The sequence below is a fragment of the Pelophylax lessonae genome, assembly GCF_965119305.1.
Source record: "Pelophylax lessonae genome assembly, chromosome: 10".
NCBI classification, from domain to species: Eukaryota; Metazoa; Chordata; class Amphibia; order Anura; family Ranidae; genus Pelophylax; species Pelophylax lessonae.
In genome coordinates, this window is record NC_138777.1 from 209,778,859 (window position 1) to 209,797,990 (window position 19,132).

The 19,132-nt window shown below is 46.7% G+C and overlaps 1 protein-coding gene across 2 annotated transcripts in view; it reads left to right on the plus strand.

The window, feature by feature from the left end:
• The first annotated feature begins 11,664 nt into the window (after positions 1-11,664).
• The window catches only part of FBXO31 (F-box protein 31), a 54,876-nt gene continuing 47,408 nt past the window's right edge, over positions 11,665-19,132 (plus strand). Inside the window, exon 1 of one of the 2 annotated variants that reach the window (XM_082269590.1) lies at positions 11,665-12,161. In XM_082269590.1, coding sequence (XP_082125716.1) covers positions 11,819-12,161 — 343 coding nt within the window. In that variant the 5' untranslated portion in view covers positions 11,665-11,818. The remainder of the gene's footprint in view (positions 12,162-19,132) is intronic. The other variant, XM_082269591.1, reaches the window with a different exon arrangement.

Genomic DNA, 19,132 nt, shown 5'->3' on the forward strand with positions numbered 1-19,132 from the left:
TCGCCGCGATCGTTAGAGCGAGAGAAATCATTTGAGCCCTGGACCTCCTCTGTAACTCTAAGATGGCAACCTGTAGAAATTTTTAAAGTGTCGCCTATGGGGATTTTTAAGTACCAAAGTTTGTCGCCATTCCGTGAGCTTGAGCAATTTTGAAGCATGACATGTTGGGTATCTATTTACTCGGCGTAACATTATCTTTCACATTATGGAAAAAAATTGGGCTAACTTTACTGGATTCTTATTTTTTATTCAAAAAAGTGATTTTTTTCCAAAAAAATTGCGTTTGGAAGACCGCTGCGCAAATACAGTGTGATAAAAAAATATTGCAATAATCTCCATTTTATTCTCTAGGTTCTCTGCTAAAAAAAAAAATATATATATAATGTTTGGGGGTTCTAAGTAGTTTTCTAGCAAAAACAACTGATTTTAGCTTGTAAACACCAAATGTCAAAAATAGGCCTAGTAGGCAAGTGGTTAAATCTAGACTCACTCAGCAACACAAATCTGACAGAGGTTCTAACCTCTCTCCATTCCATTAAAAGCTACCAGGAAAATGTTTTTGCCTTTAGATATACAGGGTTTGGGGGGGACACGAGATCTCAGTATTTGTCTTTTGTTAGATTCTTCCCCATCTATGTATTAAAGCCACCTGGCAATGAAAGATTTAATGCCGCAAGCTAAAATTAGCCACAGAAAATCAGCGCATTCCGATATCACTGCAAATAGACTCATCTGCATGTTAATCACCAGTCTGGGACGGATTTCTCCCACCGGACCGCCAATGTCATTGTACTCGGTACAGATTGTATGTATTGCCGAGACAATGGTGGTATTATAGGGGGGACATGTCACCTTCATAGAGAGACAAGACAAGATTTATCAACCGTTTAGGTTTCACATATGTGAGGAGACATTAGAGTGTAAGCTCCTCTGGCACACAGACTGGTGTATAAAATAAAGCAGCGCTCAGACAGCATTCCGAAGTCCTCAGGTGAAGCAGACCGTACGTATGTGAAAAAGGATGGATCCACCACCAAGATGAAAGTACACACTGACTCCTACCAGATCCAGGTGATTTCTGGGGTTAGCAGCAGTCAATCTCGCTTGTGTATCCAAAACAATCGCTGGGTCCAGATTCTTTAGACTCATGGAAAAAGGTTCCAACGATATAAGTACAAGAAAATAAAAGCGTTCATTGCGCAAGCATCACTTTAAAATTTGAATGAAGACAAGATAAAAAATGTACAGGGTACTGACAATGTACACAAAAACATCAGGCAGAATCAAAGATGAAGTAATAGTAATGGTTTGTTTCAAACCGGTAACATGGCCGAGCTCGGATAGTGCGTCTGCGTCACGTGGTTCAACTCCTCCCGACGCGTTTCATCATACTTGACGTCCTCAGGGACGTGGCACAGACACAGACTGGTGTGACTGGCTCAATGTTCTCTGTACAGCACTGCGGTATATGTCAGAGCTATATAAGTGTATAAAAATAGTATGTGACTGTGGTAGGACTAACAATGTCTTGAAAAAGTATTCATACCCCTTGAAATTTTCCACATTTTGTCATGGTAAAACCAAAAACATAAATGTATTTTATTGGGATTTTATGTGATAGACCAACACAAAGTGGCACATATTTGTGAAAAGGAAGGAAAATGATAAACGGTTTTCAACATTTTTTACAAATAAATATGTGAAAAGTGTGCCATGCATTTGTATTCAGCCCCCCTAGTCACTACTTTGCAGAACCATCTTTTGCTGCAACCACTGGTTGCAGGAAAGAAATGTATTTGGTTCCCCCATTAACACAGATTGCGTTGATCGGGGAATCCCTCCTGCAGGGCTATTGTTTTCTCCAGGGGGGGGGGGGGGGGACTGTGTTTATTGCTTGTCGCTGTAGCAGCCGCTGGTGATAATGGCAGGTAAAACCCAGCATGCTGGTTTTACCCAAATTGATCGATCAACTTCGTACATTCAGCCAGCCTGCTGAACCGGCCGAGAATTTAAACTATGTATCACCCGCCTCAGAGTGTAAGCTCCTCTGGTGCAGAGATCGATGATGTGCTGGCTCGGTGTTCTCTGTACAACACTATGGTATATGTCAGAGCTATATAAATATATAACAATAATAGTGCATGACTGTTGGGGACATTAGAGAGTAAGCTCCTCTGGTGTAGAGACAGTTGTCACTGGCTTATTGTTCTTTGTATAACACTGTGGTATATGTCAGAGCTATATGTATAATAATAATAAGAAGAATAATAGTGTGTGACTGTGGGGTGACATTAGAATGTAAGCTCCTCTGGTGCAGAGATTGATGTGACTGGTTCAGTATTCTCTGTACAGCACTGCGGTATATGTCAGAGCTATATAAATGGATAATAATAATAATAATAAGAAGAAGAATAATAGTGTGTGACTCTGGGGGACATTAGAATGTAAGCTCCTCTGGTGCAGAGACTTAGGTGACAGGCTCAGTTTTCTCTGTACAGCACTGCAGTATATGTCAGAGCTATATAAATGTATAATATTAATAGTGTGACTGTGGGGAGACATTTGAGTGTAAGCTCTTCTGGTGCAGAGATTGATGCGACTGGCTCAGTGTTGTGATGGAGATCTGTAAGGCGCCCCCCATGGTGATCAGTGCTTGGGGTCTGATATTCTGAGTGTTGGGTGGGTGTGATATGAAGCCATCATGTAAAAGAGACAATTGATCAACATTATAATATGAATTACACAGACGGGTGTCGGTCTTCCGGTATTACCATATTAATGACTGAGGGCTTCCTGAGTTTTGCTCTAAACAGGATACAGAGATTGTTTTAATGTCTGAAAATTTCCAGTTTAAAGAGTCAGTCCACACAAAAGTGAAATTACAATCATAGGTGAAGCGTTTCAGCCCCTCTCTTCTTATATCCTATGCAATTCAATGCTGAGATCTCCTGGCCATAATATCTGACCATCTGGGAGTTCTGGGTGTCACCACCCACTTTAATGTGTTCCCAATTCCTCCTGTTACATTCTCCATAACATAAAATACATAAACAATAAAACATCAGGGATGGTGGGAACCCCTCATAATGGGCACAGCAGGTGTACAGACCCAGGAACTCAGCACAGGGATGGTGGGAACCCCTCAACATGGGCACAGCAGGTGTACAGACCCAGGAACTCAGCACAGGGATGGTGAGAACCCCTCAACATGGGCACAGCAGGTGTACAGACCTGGGAACTCAGCACAGGGATGGCTGTAACCCCTCATAATTGGCACAACAGGCATAGATTCAGTTTTGGTGGGAAACCTTCATCTTGATAAGACTTGAGCTTCGTAGAGGAACCCGGGAACAGACATCTCTCTGTTTGAATCCCCAACAGAGGTAAGAAATGGGTGAGTGGTTTCAAACACGGCCTGCTTGGAAGGAGGCACTTTGTACCTCAAACCTCAGTAACTTCTTTAACCACCAGTGGATTAACAACCTGCACGCATAGCCTGAGAATTACTGGAGAGGACACAGAGGCTCTGTGTGCCTTGAGCCTCAATAAGGGCATCAGTAATGTGTTTGGGTACAATGTAAATGACAGGTGCACTTTTCACTGATGTCCAATCAGCATAATATTCCTCTGCCACATTCAAGATGGAGGACTCATCATCCAAGGGGAGGGCTAGGTCTCCACCCATAACACATCACCCCCCACCTCTGCCTTGCAGAAAGTCAATGACAAGTGAGACCCTTCAGCCAATCAGCAAGGCTCTTCCTGAATCCTAAATGAAGGGACATCAACACTGCACAATGCTTGTTCACCCACAGACCCCTCCTGGAAGAGGCCGGGCCCTTCTGGTGAATGCTCACCCCGGGGCCCCGTCTGCTTTCTAGAAAACCTGCCCACAAACAGGAGAAAACAAACAATTGGAGAAACGAAAGTCACTGAATCATCGCCTAGGGAGGAAGACGGATTTTTATCAAACGCTACAAAGTCTCCCAATAGCTCACCATGCATGTTACAGTCTGATTGTACAATCTCCTTTATGATGGCCATACACTATACAATCTGCTTGTACAATTCCCTTTAGATGCCCATTTACTCTTCAATCTGATTGTACAATCTCCTTTAACCACTTCTGGACCGGAAGGATTTGCCCCCTCAATGACCAGGCCCTATTTTGCGATTCGGCGCTGCATTACTTTAACGGACAATTTCACGATCATGCGACGCTGTACCCAAATAAAATTGACGTCCTTTTTTTCTCCACAAATAAAGCTTTCTTTTGGTGGTATTTGATCACCTGTGCGATTTTTATTTTATGCGCTATAAACAAAAATAGCAACAATTCTAAAAAAAAACAATATTTTTCACATTCTGCTATATGACCTTCTCAAAAACAAAAATGTAAAAATAAAATTTTTTTAACATTTTAGGCCAATTTGTTTTCTGCTACATATTTTTGGTAAAAAAAATTGCTAAAAGCATATTTTCATTGGTTTAGGCAAAAGTTATCGTGTCTACTAACTACGGGAAAGATTTATGTCATTTTTATTGTTTTTTTTTTTACTAGTAATGGCGGCGATCTGCGATTTTTTGCGGGACTGCGACATTGCGGCGGACAGATCGGACCCCTAACTGACATTTTTGACACTTTTGGGGGGACCAGTGACATTACTACAGTAATCAGTGCTAAAAATATGCAATGTTACTGTAATAATGACACTGGCAGGGAAGGGGTTAACATTATGGGTGATCAAGGGGTTAAATGTGAGCCTGGGGGAGTGTTTCTAACTTTGGGGGGGGCGTGGCTTCTGAAATGACCATAGAGACATGTGATCCTATATAGCAGGATCACATGAGCTCTATGATCATTCCAGGGAGAAGAACGGTCGGCTGTGTTTACAACAGCTAACAGTTCTCTCTCAGCGGGGAACGATCGCGGGTGGCAGGCGGCAATCGGAGCCACATGCCCCGTGCATCAGAGTCCCCGCTGCCGAGTGGGGGCGGGAGCATGCCGACGATGGCGCGCGCTCGCCCCCTAGCTGCAGGCACGTGACCGACGTAGGTCTACGTCGTTTCGCGCAGGAGAGCTGCCTGCCACAGTAAATGGGCGGTGGAAGGTCCGGAACCGGTTAAGATGGCCATACACTATACAATCTGCTTGTACAATTCGCTTTAGCTGCCCATGTACTATTCAATCTGATTGTACAATCTCTTTTAGATCTACAATCAACTATGTAGTGTAAGGGCCTGCCTGATTGGAAAAAAAAATAGAATGGGTTGTTTAGGTCTGTCCTTCTATTACAATGTTTTGTTAATGTAAAAAAAAAGATTGTACGGAGATATTAAAGTCTGATTGTATAGTGTATAGCAGTTCCTATCTATACGTTTTTCAGCCAGTGTGTTTTTGAAAAGGGTCACCCTAGGTTCACATCTATGCGGCCGCGGTTGTTGCGTTTTTTTGTTGCATTTTTTTAACCCACGTTTTTGATGCGTTTTTGCGTGCCTTTTGCAGTTTGTTTGTTTTTTCTTTAACAAAGTGTGAATAGCTGGTTGTTAAGGAGCAGGTGGAGAAGCTGTCACATCCTTAACAACTGACGAATCATCAGCTGTCAGCGGGCTTCCCCGCTGACAACTGAATGTAAAAAAAATAGTTCCTGACAATAACAAGATTCTAAAGTCTGATTGTATAGTGTATAGCCAGCTTTCAAAATATTACACTGTATAGCCGTTGTACAATCAGATTGTGTGAGGTATGGTTGGCTACCAATGATTATATAGAGCAGTTTTCGATTGATAGTTAAGATTAGGGATCGACCGATTATCGGCAAAGCCGATATATCGAGGGCCGATATGCACTTTCCCCGATATATCGGAATCGGCCCCGGAGGTTACCGATATTGCCGATATTTCAGAAAGTGCTGCACCGGAGTGATCCCTGCAGCTAGAGGCATCACCCCGGTACCGGCGTCCATAGCCGACGGTCGGCTGTCTTGTAATGACAACCGATGTGGCTGAGAAGCCACTCGGCTGTCATTACAAGGAGCTGGAGGGGATGTTCCCCCCCCCCCCCCCCGGCTCTCCCGGGTCTCCCGTCCCACCAGGAGACCGGGCAACCGGCCTGCACTGCCGCCGAAGACCCGATCAAAGTCACATTCGGCTCTGATCAGGTCTCCATGTAAAAACCCGGAAGTGATGTCATGACATCACTTCCAGGTACTCGGCGCCAAATTTTAAAAAAAGACAGCATTCAAAACAGCCAAACTTGGCGTTTTGAATGCTTTTAAGTGCAGAGGAGGGGTTTGGGGTCTTAGACCCCCAGATCTCTCCACAAGAGTACCTGTCAAAAAAAAAAAAAATAAATATGGGCGCTTATCGGTCAATACCGATATGCATTGGCTAAAATATCAGTATCGGTATCGGCAACGAAAAACCAATATCGGTTGATCACTAGTTAAGATACAATCATACCTGACAATTGTGGGTCACCTATCGTATCTCTGTTTCCACCATGCAATCTCAGTGCTACCTATCAATGCAAAACAATCCACGACCAAGCTCAGTTTGATCCAATCAAATTTGTGTGAATCAATCAGAAGGAATGTTACAGCTATTTGATTTTTTTTTCACATTCTATGGTTTTCATAAACTAGTAGATTAATTGGATAAAAAAAAACGAAGCGTGTGTGGCCACCAAAAGCCCGGCCTTACCAATTGTTAGTTTGGCCATACATGTATTGATTTGTGATTGATCTAAGTATGAGTGATTGCAAACAAGCAGGTCACCACTGATGAAAATACTGAATGATGCAGCAATTTCCACTGAAATTGCGATCTGCTGATTGAATGATGGTGTTGATATGTGTGTGGCCACCATTATGTAGACAATTGATCTTTATAACATGAACAATGGCTGCTGCATGTACATTATATTATGTACAGTATGGTGACATGTATAGGCAGGGCCGCTGATAGGTGGGGACCACCAGCCCTCCTGTAGGGGGCCCAGGCACACAGGGGGGCCCCAACAGCACGGGGAATTGGTGTGGTCGGGTGGCGAGGCAGTTATAGGAGGAATCCCTGTGCGGCTCTCTGCAGCAGCTGAAAGCCAGTTTCTCCCTCTCCTACCAGCTTTCAGCTGCTGCAGGGAGAGACACAGTGCATCATTCCTGTTATTGCTTCTCCGACACCGATCCCTCTCCCTGTTCTGCCTGCTTTTGACCCCCCCCCTTCCTGTGTGTCCCCCTTTCACAAAGGGCCTGGTATGGATTGTGACGGGAGGGGAGGGGGGGGATGGGGGCCACACGATTATTTTTTTTCTGTTTTTTTTTTATTGCTGGAAATTATTTTTTTACATTCAGAAATGCAACACACAAATACAAATATTGAAGTGTACATTCAGAAATGCATAACGCATGTTTACGGTCCATTGAAGTCTATTACACGCAAAATGCAATCTGCTGCGACAGCCGCATAGATGTGAACCTAATAAAAGAGTTTGGAATGCTGGGGAGGTGGGAAAGATCAGCAGATCATGTGAGCACTGGGATCGGCTGTCACAGTGGTCACATGATTGGCAGTTGGTCCCGCCACCTACCAATCATTAATAGGACCAAGAGCTGTCTCAGTCTCTGTGATGGAAGTGTGCAATGAGGGTGCTCTCAAAACAGAAACACTGGGCACCCAGTGACACATATGTGCGGTATGTGGGTGTTAAAGCGCACGCTTTTTATGCTGCAATTATGTGTTATGCAGTGGCGGCCGGTGTGTTGGGGCGCAGGGGCGCTGCCCCCATCCATGCGTCCGGCCCCCTAATCTGCATGCAGGGCGCCGGTCGCATGGAGCTTAATGGGGATTTTTTTTTTTTACATCACCTGATTAGAGCCAGAGGTTTTAATAGGGCAAAGCAAAGGGTGGGCTCGGGGCGCAGAGCAGTGCGTCCCGATCCCACCCATTGTGTCACAATAGCGAATGAAAATTCAGCATGGAAATGTTTACATTTGGGACGCATAGATTGGACCCCTCTTCATTAAAGTCCACCCACCGAGAGGCCTCCTATATGTGTACAGCCAGTAGGAAGAGGTTAAAGTGGTTATAAAGGAATTTTTTTTTTTTTAAACAAACATGTCTATATTTACCTGCACTCTTGCTGGTGCCCCCAATAGGAAACCGATTCCCATGGGGGCACTGGTGTGGACTCCACACAGACAGCGGGACCTAGCCCCGCCCTCTTCTCCCTTTTCACTGGAGTTGAAGGACTGGAGCTCCCACAGCTACCAATCTTCTCAATGAGGAGGGAGACAGCGGCTCTTGTGCAGATCGCTGGATTGGATCAGGCTCAGTTAAGAATGGGGGGGGGGGGGGTGACAGGTTGTGTTTAACCTGCAGCAGAGAAGGTTTTCTTTCTTTTTTTTTTTAGCTCAATGCATAAAATGCACTAAGGACCTTGAGGCTTTGGGGTGTACAAATGCCGCAGCTGCGACACTTTGCTGCAAAAACGATCCCCCGTGTTGCATTCGGCCAGGGCCATCTTACTAAATGGGCACGCTGGGCAGTTGCCCGGGGGCCCCACTTGCCTGGGGGGCCCCACCTGCCCAGCGACCCGGCCAAGCATTATTTCCGATTCCCGTGTGCATCCCGCCGCCGAACTTAGCAGGTGGCAAGCGTCTGTCGGTCCTGCCCTGCTGTCAGGCCACTTGGGCCGTGGAGGGGGAGCCCACAACTGCAGGAATGCCTGTCCTCCTCCACAGGAACACACAGGACAGTCGAGTGACTCCCGTCCGTGTGTGTGTTCACCGGACCCAGCCATCAAACTTGGAAGCTGTCATTAGCCTGGCACTGCTGTACCAATAAATATCATCAATAATTTTCATTTTTATTCTCGTGGGTGATTGTGTAGGCGGAGCCCCAGTGCACTGCATTGCCCAGGGGCCTTTAATGTTCTTAAGATGGCACTGCGTTCAGCTGCCAGTACTGCTGCCGAAAGTGACCCATTCAAGCAAACAGGGTCGTGCCGCAAACACACAGCAACCATTGCCAATGCATGCAGTTGCAACACAGTGGTTTACGTGCGCACAAGGTGTGTAGGATGTGCTTGGGCACACTCTAATCACCTAGTGCTCATTAACATTATCGCTCTGTGTTCAGGTGTAGAGATGGGTAAGATCTCTCTCTTACCGGCTCTGCCATAAGAGAAGTGCTTACGTACTTCTCTTTCACTGTGTCAGCAGGGAGATCAATGTATCGGGGCCATATATATCTAGACACACAAACACATGCATATGTGTTTGAGCTTTGGGGTGCAGACCCTAATGCTATAGACTGCGCACACCTATAGATGCACCATTTGCAGGGCTAAAGCAGATGTGAAGAGGTGACATGTTGGCTGTCAAATGCCTCTGTAAGGCGATTCAACTGCTGATCGCTTTTCAGCAGAGTGGCAGTGACACCCCTAGTAGAAATGCAGCTTAATGGTTGGTTCACACCTCTGACCATGCGTATTTTTTTGCACGTTTTAGCACAGCATGTTTCTGGCAACCCAATCTTTCCAGTTGGCTGCCCTAAGCATGTGAAATGTGAAAAGAAAGTGCAGGCATGAATTTCTATTTGCCCCACACTAAAACACATACTACCGCGGTATCATGCGTTTTGATGGGCGCAAATGCATATGCGTTGGTCAGATGAGGTGGCTGCCATTAAATGATTATTGACATATGCGCACGTCTGCAAAAGGCAACGCGTTTTCATGTGGTTCAGGAAAATTTTAAGTGCGTTTCTAGACCACACCTGGAGTGAACAAGTCCTTAGACTGTGTCCACACCTTGGCGTTTTAAATCGCGGTTGGATTTACTGCGATTCTGCCTGCAATTTCAAAGTGTGAATGTTTAACCACTTTAAGATGGGAAGGATTTGCCCCTTTAATGACCAGGCCCTATTTTGCGATTCGGCACTGCGTTAGTTTAACGGACAATTGCGCGATGGTGCGACGCTGTACCCAAATAAAATTGATGTCCTTTTTTTCCCCACAAACAGAACTTTCTTTTGGTGGTATTTGATCACCTGTGCGATTTTTACTTTTTGCGCTATAAACAAAAAAAGAGCGACAATTTTGAAAAAAATATATATATTTTCACATTCTCCTATATGACATTCTCAAAAAAAGAAATTAAAAAATCTAAATTTTTTAACATTTTAGGCCAATTTGTTTTCTGCTACATATTTTTGGTAAAAAAAAATCGCAATAAGCGTATTTTGATTGGTTTGCACAAAAGTTATTGCGTCTACAAACTAGGGGAAAGATTTACGTAATTTTTATTGGTTTTTTTTTTAGTAGTAATGGCGGCAATCTGCGATTTTTAGCGGGACTGCGACATTGCGGCGGACAATTTTGACACTTTTAGGGGGACCAGTGACATTACTACAGTAATCGGTGCTAAAAATATGCACTGTTATTGTAATAATGACACTGGCAGGGAAGGGGTTAACCCTGTGGGTGATCAAGGGGTTAAATGTGAGCCTAGGGGAGTGATTCTAACTGTGTGGGGGTGGGGGGGAGGGAGGGCATGGCTTCTGAAATGACCATAGAGAAATATACAGAAGGATCACAGGGGCTCTATGATCATTTCAGGGAGAAGAACGGTCAGCTGTGTTTACAACAGTCGACCGTCCTTCTCTCTCAGCGGGGAGCGATCGCGGGTGTCAGGCGGCAATCAGAGTCGCCTGACCCGTGCTTCGGCTTCCCCGCTGCCGAGTGGGGGCGGGAGCGCGCCGCCGGCGGTGCCCGCTCTCCCACTAGCTTCCCGCGCGCGTCCGACGTAGGTTTACGTCGGTTTGCGTAGGAGAGCCACCCTGCCGCTGTAAAAAGGCGGCGGGTAGTCGGGAAGGGGTTAATTGCGGGATGCACATTTGAGCTGCCCTTCATTTGAATGACACCTAAATAAATCGCGCTGCATTGGCGGCAGCCCGCATCAGGTGAAGCTCGTCGCCCCCCAAAAAATGGCTTCTTTTGGGTAAAATGCTTCACACCATGCGGGTTTCCGCGATTGGCGCTCGGTTTATTGTGTGGCAGACCCGCAACGCGGTATTAGATGTAATTTAAATGAATTAAATCTCAAATGTGCTTCCGGCGATTTGTCATTTATACATAGATCGCGGGCAGAATCACGCCAAATCTGCTAATGCCAACGTGCGAATGCAGCTGTAGAGGAGGCAAATGTTCAGAAACACCCCCATTATCCTGTATTGTAGGAATATAACAAGGTTGGACCAGAAAGAATGATCTCTACTATCAGTGATCAGTTAAATCAGAGATAAATGTTATCAGCGCCTCGTTAGCGCAGTAGGTAGCGCGTCAGTCTCATAATCTGAAGGTCGTGAGTTCGATCCTCACACGGGGCAAGTATTTTATTTCTTGTCCGGGAAGTCCCGCTTCCTCTATAGTCCTCTGTGTTTGTCTCACATCGTTACATTGTATCTCTTTTATGTTATTTTGTATCGCAACGTCTATCAGGGGCGGGACCTTTAAGGGTCATCAAGAGATGAAGTTACACCAGTCGGTGGGCGGAGCCGAAGCTACTAGACTGAGGGGGCGGTACTGTTGTTGGGCGGGGTAAAAGGCTGACCTGGAAGCTGTCAGTGTTTGTAGTAAAGGGCAGTGACGGGCGGTGGGCGTGTCGAGGAAACCTCCAGTGTAGCCAGAGGGCGGGGCAATCCAAGCATACTCTGATGTGGATGGTGGAGGGAAGGTGGGTGTGTCCCGCTGTCACAGAGAGCGCAGAAAGCAGGCGGGGCGGTGGGCGTGTCTCGCTGTCAGAATTAATCCGCAAGGATGCAGAGGAAGGCGGAGCGGTGGGCGGATCCCGGGTGTGTGCACGGAGGGGGCGGGGCCCCGCTGTCAGGCAGGCTCCGGTCAGGGATGGCGGTGTGCGCCCGGCTGTGCGGGGTGGGTCAGGCCGGGGGGTGCCGGCGGAGGGCTCCGGTGGAGGAGGAGGAAGAGGAGGAGGTCAGGGCGGACGAGGCCCCCCGCTCTCTGCTGCAGCTGCCGCCGGAGATCCTGGTGGAGATCTTCTCTTGCCTTCCCGGTACACAGCTTCCCCTCCTGGCCCTGGTGTGCCGCAAATTCCGCCAGATCCTCTCCACCGACACCATCTGGAGGAGGCGCTGCAGGACCGGTGAGATCTGGGGGGGTGGATCACTACCAAGGTGTGTGTGATGGGGGAGGGGGTATATGAGGAAGGGGAGGGGGTATCTGGGGGGTGTGATGGAGGGGAGGGGGGGTATATAGGGGGTGTGATGGAGAGAGGGGTATATAGGGGGTTTGATGGGGAGAGGGGTATATAGGGGGTTTGATGGGGGAGGGGGGTATATAGGGGGTGTGATGGGGAGGGGGGTATATAGGGGGTTTGATGGGGGAGGGGGGTATCTGGGGGGTGTGATGGAGGAGAGGGGTATATAGGGGGTGTGATGGAGGAGAGGGGTATATAGGGGGTGTGATGGGGAGGGGGGTATATAGGGGGTTTGATGGGGGAGGGGGGTATCTGGGGGTGTGATGAGGAAGGGGGTTTATAGGGGGTGTGATGGAGTAGAGGGGTATATAGGGGGTGTGATGGGGAGGGGGGTATATAGGGGGTTTGATGGAGGAGGGGGTATTTGGGGGTGTGATGAGGAAGGGGGTATATAGGGGGTGTGATGGGGAGAGGGCTATATAGGGGGTTTGATGGGGGAGTGGGGTATATAGGGGGTTTGATGGGGGAGGGGGGTATCTGGGGGGTGTGATGAGGAAGGGGGTATATAGGGGGTGTGATGGGGGAGTGGGATATATAGGGGGTTTGATGGGGGAGGGGGGTATCTGGGGGGTATATAGGGGAGGGGGGTATATAGGGGGTGTGATGGGGAGGGGGTGTGATGGGGAGAGGGGTATATAGGGGGTGTGATGGAGTGATGGGGAGGGGGGTATATAGGGGTTGTGATGGGGAGGGGGGTATATAGGGGGTGTGATGGGGAGGGGGTATATAGGGGGTGCGATGGAGAGAGGGGTATATAGGGGGTGCGATGGGGAGGGGGGTATATAGGGGGTGTGATGGGGAGGGGGTATATAGGGGGTGCGATGGAGAGAGGGGTATATAGGGGGTGCGATGGGGAGAGGGGTATATAGGGGGTTTGATGGGGGAGGGGGGTATATAGGGGGTGTGATGGGGAGGGGGGTATATAGGGGGTTTGATGGGGGAGGGGGGTATCTGGGGGGTGTGATGGAGGAGAGGGGTATATAGGGGGTGTGATGGAGGAGAGGGGTATATAGGGGGTGTGATGGGGAGGGGGGTATATAGGGGGTTTGATGGGGGAGGGGGGTATCTGGGGGTGTGATGAGGAAGGGGGTTTATAGGGGGTGTGATGGAGTAGAGGGGTATATAGGGGGTGTGATGGGGAGGGGGGTATATAGGGGGTTTGATGGAGGAGGGGGTATTTGGGGGTGTGATGAGGAAGGGGGTATATAGGGGGTGTGATGGGGAGAGGGCTATATAGGGGGTTTGATGGGGGAGTGGGGTATATAGGGGGTTTGATGGGGGAGGGGGGTATCTGGGGGGTGTGATGAGGAAGGGGGTATATAGGGGGTGTGATGGGGGAGTGGGATATATAGGGGGTTTGATGGGGGAGGGGGGTATCTGGGGGGTATATAGGGGAGGGGGGTATATAGGGGGTGTGATGGGGAGGGGGTGTGATGGGGAGAGGGGTATATAGGGGGTGTGATGGAGTGATGGGGAGGGGGGTATATAGGGGTTGTGATGGGGAGGGGGGTATATAGGGGGTGTGATGGGGAGGGGGTATATAGGGGGTGCGATGGAGAGAGGGGTATATAGGGGGTGCGATGGGGAGGGGGGTATATAGGGGGTGTGATGGGGAGGGGGTATATAGGGGGTGCGATGGAGAGAGGGGTATATAGGGGGTGCGATGGAGAGAGGGTATATAGGGGGTGTGATGAGGAGAGGGGTATATAGGGGGTGTGATGGAGAGAGGGGTATATAGGGGGTGTGATGGGGAGGGGGGTATATAGGGGGTTTGATGGGGGAGGGGGGTATATAGGGGGCATGTGCATTGGGATATTGGGTATCCTCTGGGGTATGTATGTTGTAATGTGGAGTATGTTATGGGGTTTGTATATTGGGATGGAGGGTATCCTCTGGAACATGTACGGTATATTGCAATGGATAGTATCCTTTGGGGTATGTTTATTGGAACATGTGGTTTGTGTATTGAGATGGAGGGTATCCTCTGAGGCATGTATATTGTGATGGAGGGTATCCTTTATAGTATGTTTTAGTATGTGGGGATACTCTCTGGGTATGTATATTTGGATAGAAGGTTTGTATATTGGTATGTTCCTCTGAGGTATGTATATTTGGGATGGAGGGTATCCTGTTGGGTATGTGTATGGGGATAGAGGGTATCTTCTGGGCTAAGTATGTTGAGATGGAGAATATCCTCTGGAGTATGTATACTTGGTTGGAGGGTATCCTCTGGGGTATGTATACTTGGGTGGAGGGTATCCTCTGGGGTATGTATACTTGGGTGGAGGGTATCCTCTGGGGTATGTATACTGGGGTGGAGGGTTTCCTCTGGGGTATGTATATTTGGGATGGAGGGTGTCCTCCTGAGGTATGTATATTTGGGATGGAGGGTGTCCTCTGGGGTATGTATATTTGGGATGGAGGGTGTCCTCTGGGGTATGTATACTTGGGTGGAGGGTATCCTCTGGGGTATGTATATTTGGGATGGAGGGTGTCTTCTGGGGTATGTATATTTGGGATGAAGGGTGTCCTCTGGGGTATGTATATTTGGGATGGAGGGTGTCTTCTGGGGTATGTATATTTGGGATGAAGGGTGTCCTCTGGGGTATGTATATTTGGGATGGAGGGTGTCCTCTGGGGTATGTATATTTGGGATGGAGGGTGTCCTCTGGGGTATGTATATTTGGGATGGAGGGTGTCTTCTGGGGTATGTATATTTGGGATGGAGGGTGTCTTCTGGGATATGTATATTTGGGATGGAGGGTGTCTTCTGGGGTATGTATATTTGGGATGGAGGGTGTCTTCTGGGGTATGTATATTTGGGATGGAGGGTGTCTTCTTGGGTATGTATATTTGGGATGGAGGGTGTCCTCTGGGGTATGTATATTTGGGATGGAGGGTGTCCTCTGGGGTATGTATATTTGGGATGGAGGGTGTCTTCTGGGGTATGTATATTTGGGATGGAGGGTGTCCTCTGGGGTATGTATATTTGGGATGGAGGGTGTCCTCTGGGGTATGTATACTTGGGTGGAGGGTATCCTCTGGGGTATGTATACTTGGGTGGAGGGTATCCTCTGGGGTATGTATATTTGGGATGGAGGGTGTCTTCTGGGGTATGTATATTTGGGATGAAGGGTGTCCTCTGGGGTATGTATATTTGGGATGGAGGGTGTCTTCTGGGGTATGTATATTTTGGATGGAGGGTGTCTTCTGGGGTATGTATATTTGTGATGAAGGGTGTCCTCTGGGGTATGTATATTTGGGATGGAGGGTGTCTTCTGGGGTATGTATATTTGGGATGAAGGGTGTCCTCTGGGGTATGCGGCCCGCCAGGGTCCTAAACCCGGCCCGCCGGGATCGACATGGGGCTGACTACCTGTCACTCACTGAAGCTCTAATATGCTTCAGGAAAGGGTGGACCCGAGGAGCAGAGCACTGCGTCCTAGCCCACCCATTTGTGTGACAATAGCGATTGAAAATTGTCTGAGACCCGCTTCCTGATTGGCCGAAAGGCGAACCCATGCCATTGGCCGAGGAGGAGGCGGGAGGACTCAAGGAGACGCCGCGGCTGCAGGTAAGTGCACTGACTGGTCTCTCTGCACGCTGTGGTCACTCTGGCATCGAGAGGGGGCACGCTGTGGTTTTATATATATATGTAACAAATATTCTATTGTTTTTCCTGTTTTTTTTTGTGCACTACAAATAAAATATGCGCATTGGAATTCGTTCATTTTTTTTTTTTCAAACTATAGTCCAGCCCCCGACAGTGTCTGAAGGACCGTGAACTGGCCCCCTGTTTAAAAAGTTTGAGGACCCCTGCTTTAAAGGGCTTCAACAAAATCTGCGTTAAACATTGCTTCTGTTATTTAGAGGACTTTTGTTTAGTTTTTCTTTTTTTGGTTATTTATTTTTTTAATTTATCGTGTTCTTTGTATTTTTGTTTTTACCTTTTTTTGTGTAGATTTGTGTTCTGTCAATTTATACGTTTTTATTTATTTATTTATTTTGCTCATTTTCTTTCTGTACACTTAAAAAAACCTTAAACACTGAGACCAATAGTGAAAAAAAACAGGCCAGGATGGTTGAAAGAAGTTAATTAAATCCCATTGCACCATTAAAACCACCAAAACCCACCTTCATCTTTCCTTTCCCATTGACTAATGCAGTTCACCCAAATTTTAACTATGTTTTTAGCAAATTGAATTGAAAATTCTCACTGTAGCTCATCTCTAGAGGTTACCAGTTGAGGTAAAGGCATGTGGTGGTGGTGGTGGTGGGAGGAAGGTTTGCAGACCTCATCTGTCAGCCGCTGATCGCATGACACGGTCATGCAATCTGAACGATAATTTGGCAGAAAATTAATTCTTCTGGTCTCTTACTTTCCATCAATGTGATGGAGCAAAAAAAAAGAAAAAAAACTTTTTTAGTTCAAAAGGGTGTCTGTTGTTGGGGATCTAACACCTTTTTGGTCTGGAAGGGGTTACGTAAGGTTCCTGTTGACAGGGTGACCTCTGCATGCGCTGTGATGTGACACACGTTGTGTAACTCAAACAGTCTCATTTGCCACTAACCTCCCCTATCAGATCGCAGGTTGGAGGGGAGGCACACAGTCAGCGGGTTCATGTGGCATCACCCAGGAGTTTTGTAGATGACTCTTTTCTGTATCACAAACACAAACCCGCCACACAGTGAAGGCCTGTGTGTGAAGCCTCGGCTGTAAGCTGCAAACTTCTGGTTGGTTCGCTAGGCCCATGCAGGTGCAATGTTGTGCGTGCGCTTTCTGTGCATTGTGTGTGGGGTAGCCCAAACATTTCAATGGGCTGCCTTACCTACGAGAATTGTGAAAAAAGTAGTCCCTGGTACAGCTGTACCAGATTCTGGGTGCAACAGTTTTAGTATATCTACCCCAGTGTAACAAGAAACGGGTAAAGACTGTCTCGGTGTAACAAGAAACGGGTAAAGACTGTCTCGGTGTAACAAGAAACTGGTAAAGACTGTCTCGGTGTAACAAGAAACGGGTAAAGACTGTCTCGGTGTAACAAGAAACGGGTAAAGACTGTCTCGGTGTAACAAGAAACTGGTAAAGACTGTCTCGGTGTAACAAGAAACTGGTAAAGACTGTCTCGGTGTAACAAGAAACGGGTAAAGACTGTCTCGGTGTAACAAGAAACTGGTAAAGACTGTCTCGGTGTAACAAGAAACGGGTAAAGACTGTCTCGGTGTAACAAGAAACGGGTAAAGACTGTCTCGGTGTAACAAGAAACTGGTAAAGACTGTCTCGGTGTAACAAGAAACTGGTAAAGACTGTCTCGGTGTAACAAGAAACTGGTAAAGACTGTCTCGGTGTAACAAGAAACTGGTAAAGACTGTCTCGGTGTAACAAGAAACTGGTAAAGACTGTCTCGGTGTAACAAGAAACGGGTAAAGACTGTCTAGGTGTAACGAGAAACTGGTAAAGACTGTCTCGGTGTAACATGAATCTGGTAAAGACTGTCTCAGTGTAACAAGAAACTGGCAAAGAGTAAGACTGTCTCAGTGTAACAAGAAATTGTTGAGACAAAAAAATTGCTGACACTTTTACAAAATCACATCAAAGTCTTTTACCGTGATGATACTCAACATAATTGAGACTGCTCGTGGATCTAAAGAATCTGAAAAAGGCTGTCGCAATGTAACAAGCAACTGGTAAAAACGGCCTCAATGTAACAAGCAACTGGTAAATACTGCCTCAATGTAACAAGCAACTGGTAAAAACGGCCTCAATGTAACAAGCAACTGGTAAAAACGGCCTCAATGTAACAAGCAACTGGTAAAAACGGCCTCAATGTAACAAGCAACTGGTAAATACTGCCTCAATGTAACAAGCAACTGGTAAAAACTGCCTCAATGTAACAAGCAACTGGTAAAAACGGCCTCAATGTAACAAGCAACTGGTAAAAACGGCCTCAATGTAACAAGCAACTGGTAAAAACTGCCTCAATGTAACAAGCAACTGGTAAATACTGCCACAATGTAACAAGCAACTGGTAAAAACTGCCTCAATGTAACAAGCAACTGGTAAAAACGGCCTCAATGTAACAAGCAACTGGTAAAAACTGCCTCAATGTAACAAGCAACTGGTAAAAACTGCCTCAATGTAACAAGCAACTGGTAAAAACGGCCTCAATGTAACAAGCAACTGGTAAAAACGGCCTCAATGTAACAAGCAACTGGTAAAAACGGCCTCAATGTAACAAGCAACTGGTAAAAACGGCCTCAATGTAACAAGCAACTGGTAAAAACTGCCTCAATGTAACAAGCAACTGGTAAAAACGGCCTTAATGTAACAAGCAACTGGTAAAAACGGCCTCAATGTAACAAGCAACTGGTAAAAACTGCCACAATGTAACAAGAAACTGGTAAAGGCTGTTGCAATGTAACAAGAAATTTGTAAGACAAAAATACTGCTGACACTTTACCAAATCACATCAAAAAGTCTTTTGCTGTGATACTCAACATAAATGAGACTGCTCGCTGATCTAAAGAATCTGACAGGGACTGCTGCAATGTAACAATAAACTGGTACAGACTGTTTCAGTGTGACAAGCAACTGGTAAAAGCTACCACAATGTAACAAGAAACTGGCGAAGACTGCCGCAATGTAACAAGAAATTGTTAAAAGCTGCTTCGATGTAGCGAGAGACTGCTGACACTTTCACATCAACCTCTTATACACAACACAATTGAGACTGCTTAAGGATCTAAAAAATCTGACAGAGACTGCCTGGATATCAGAAACTTGCTGACACCCTGCAAGAGACTGCTAAATTCTGCTGACCTTCTCCAATAGAGTGTTAAGGCCATCTGCCGTGTTATAA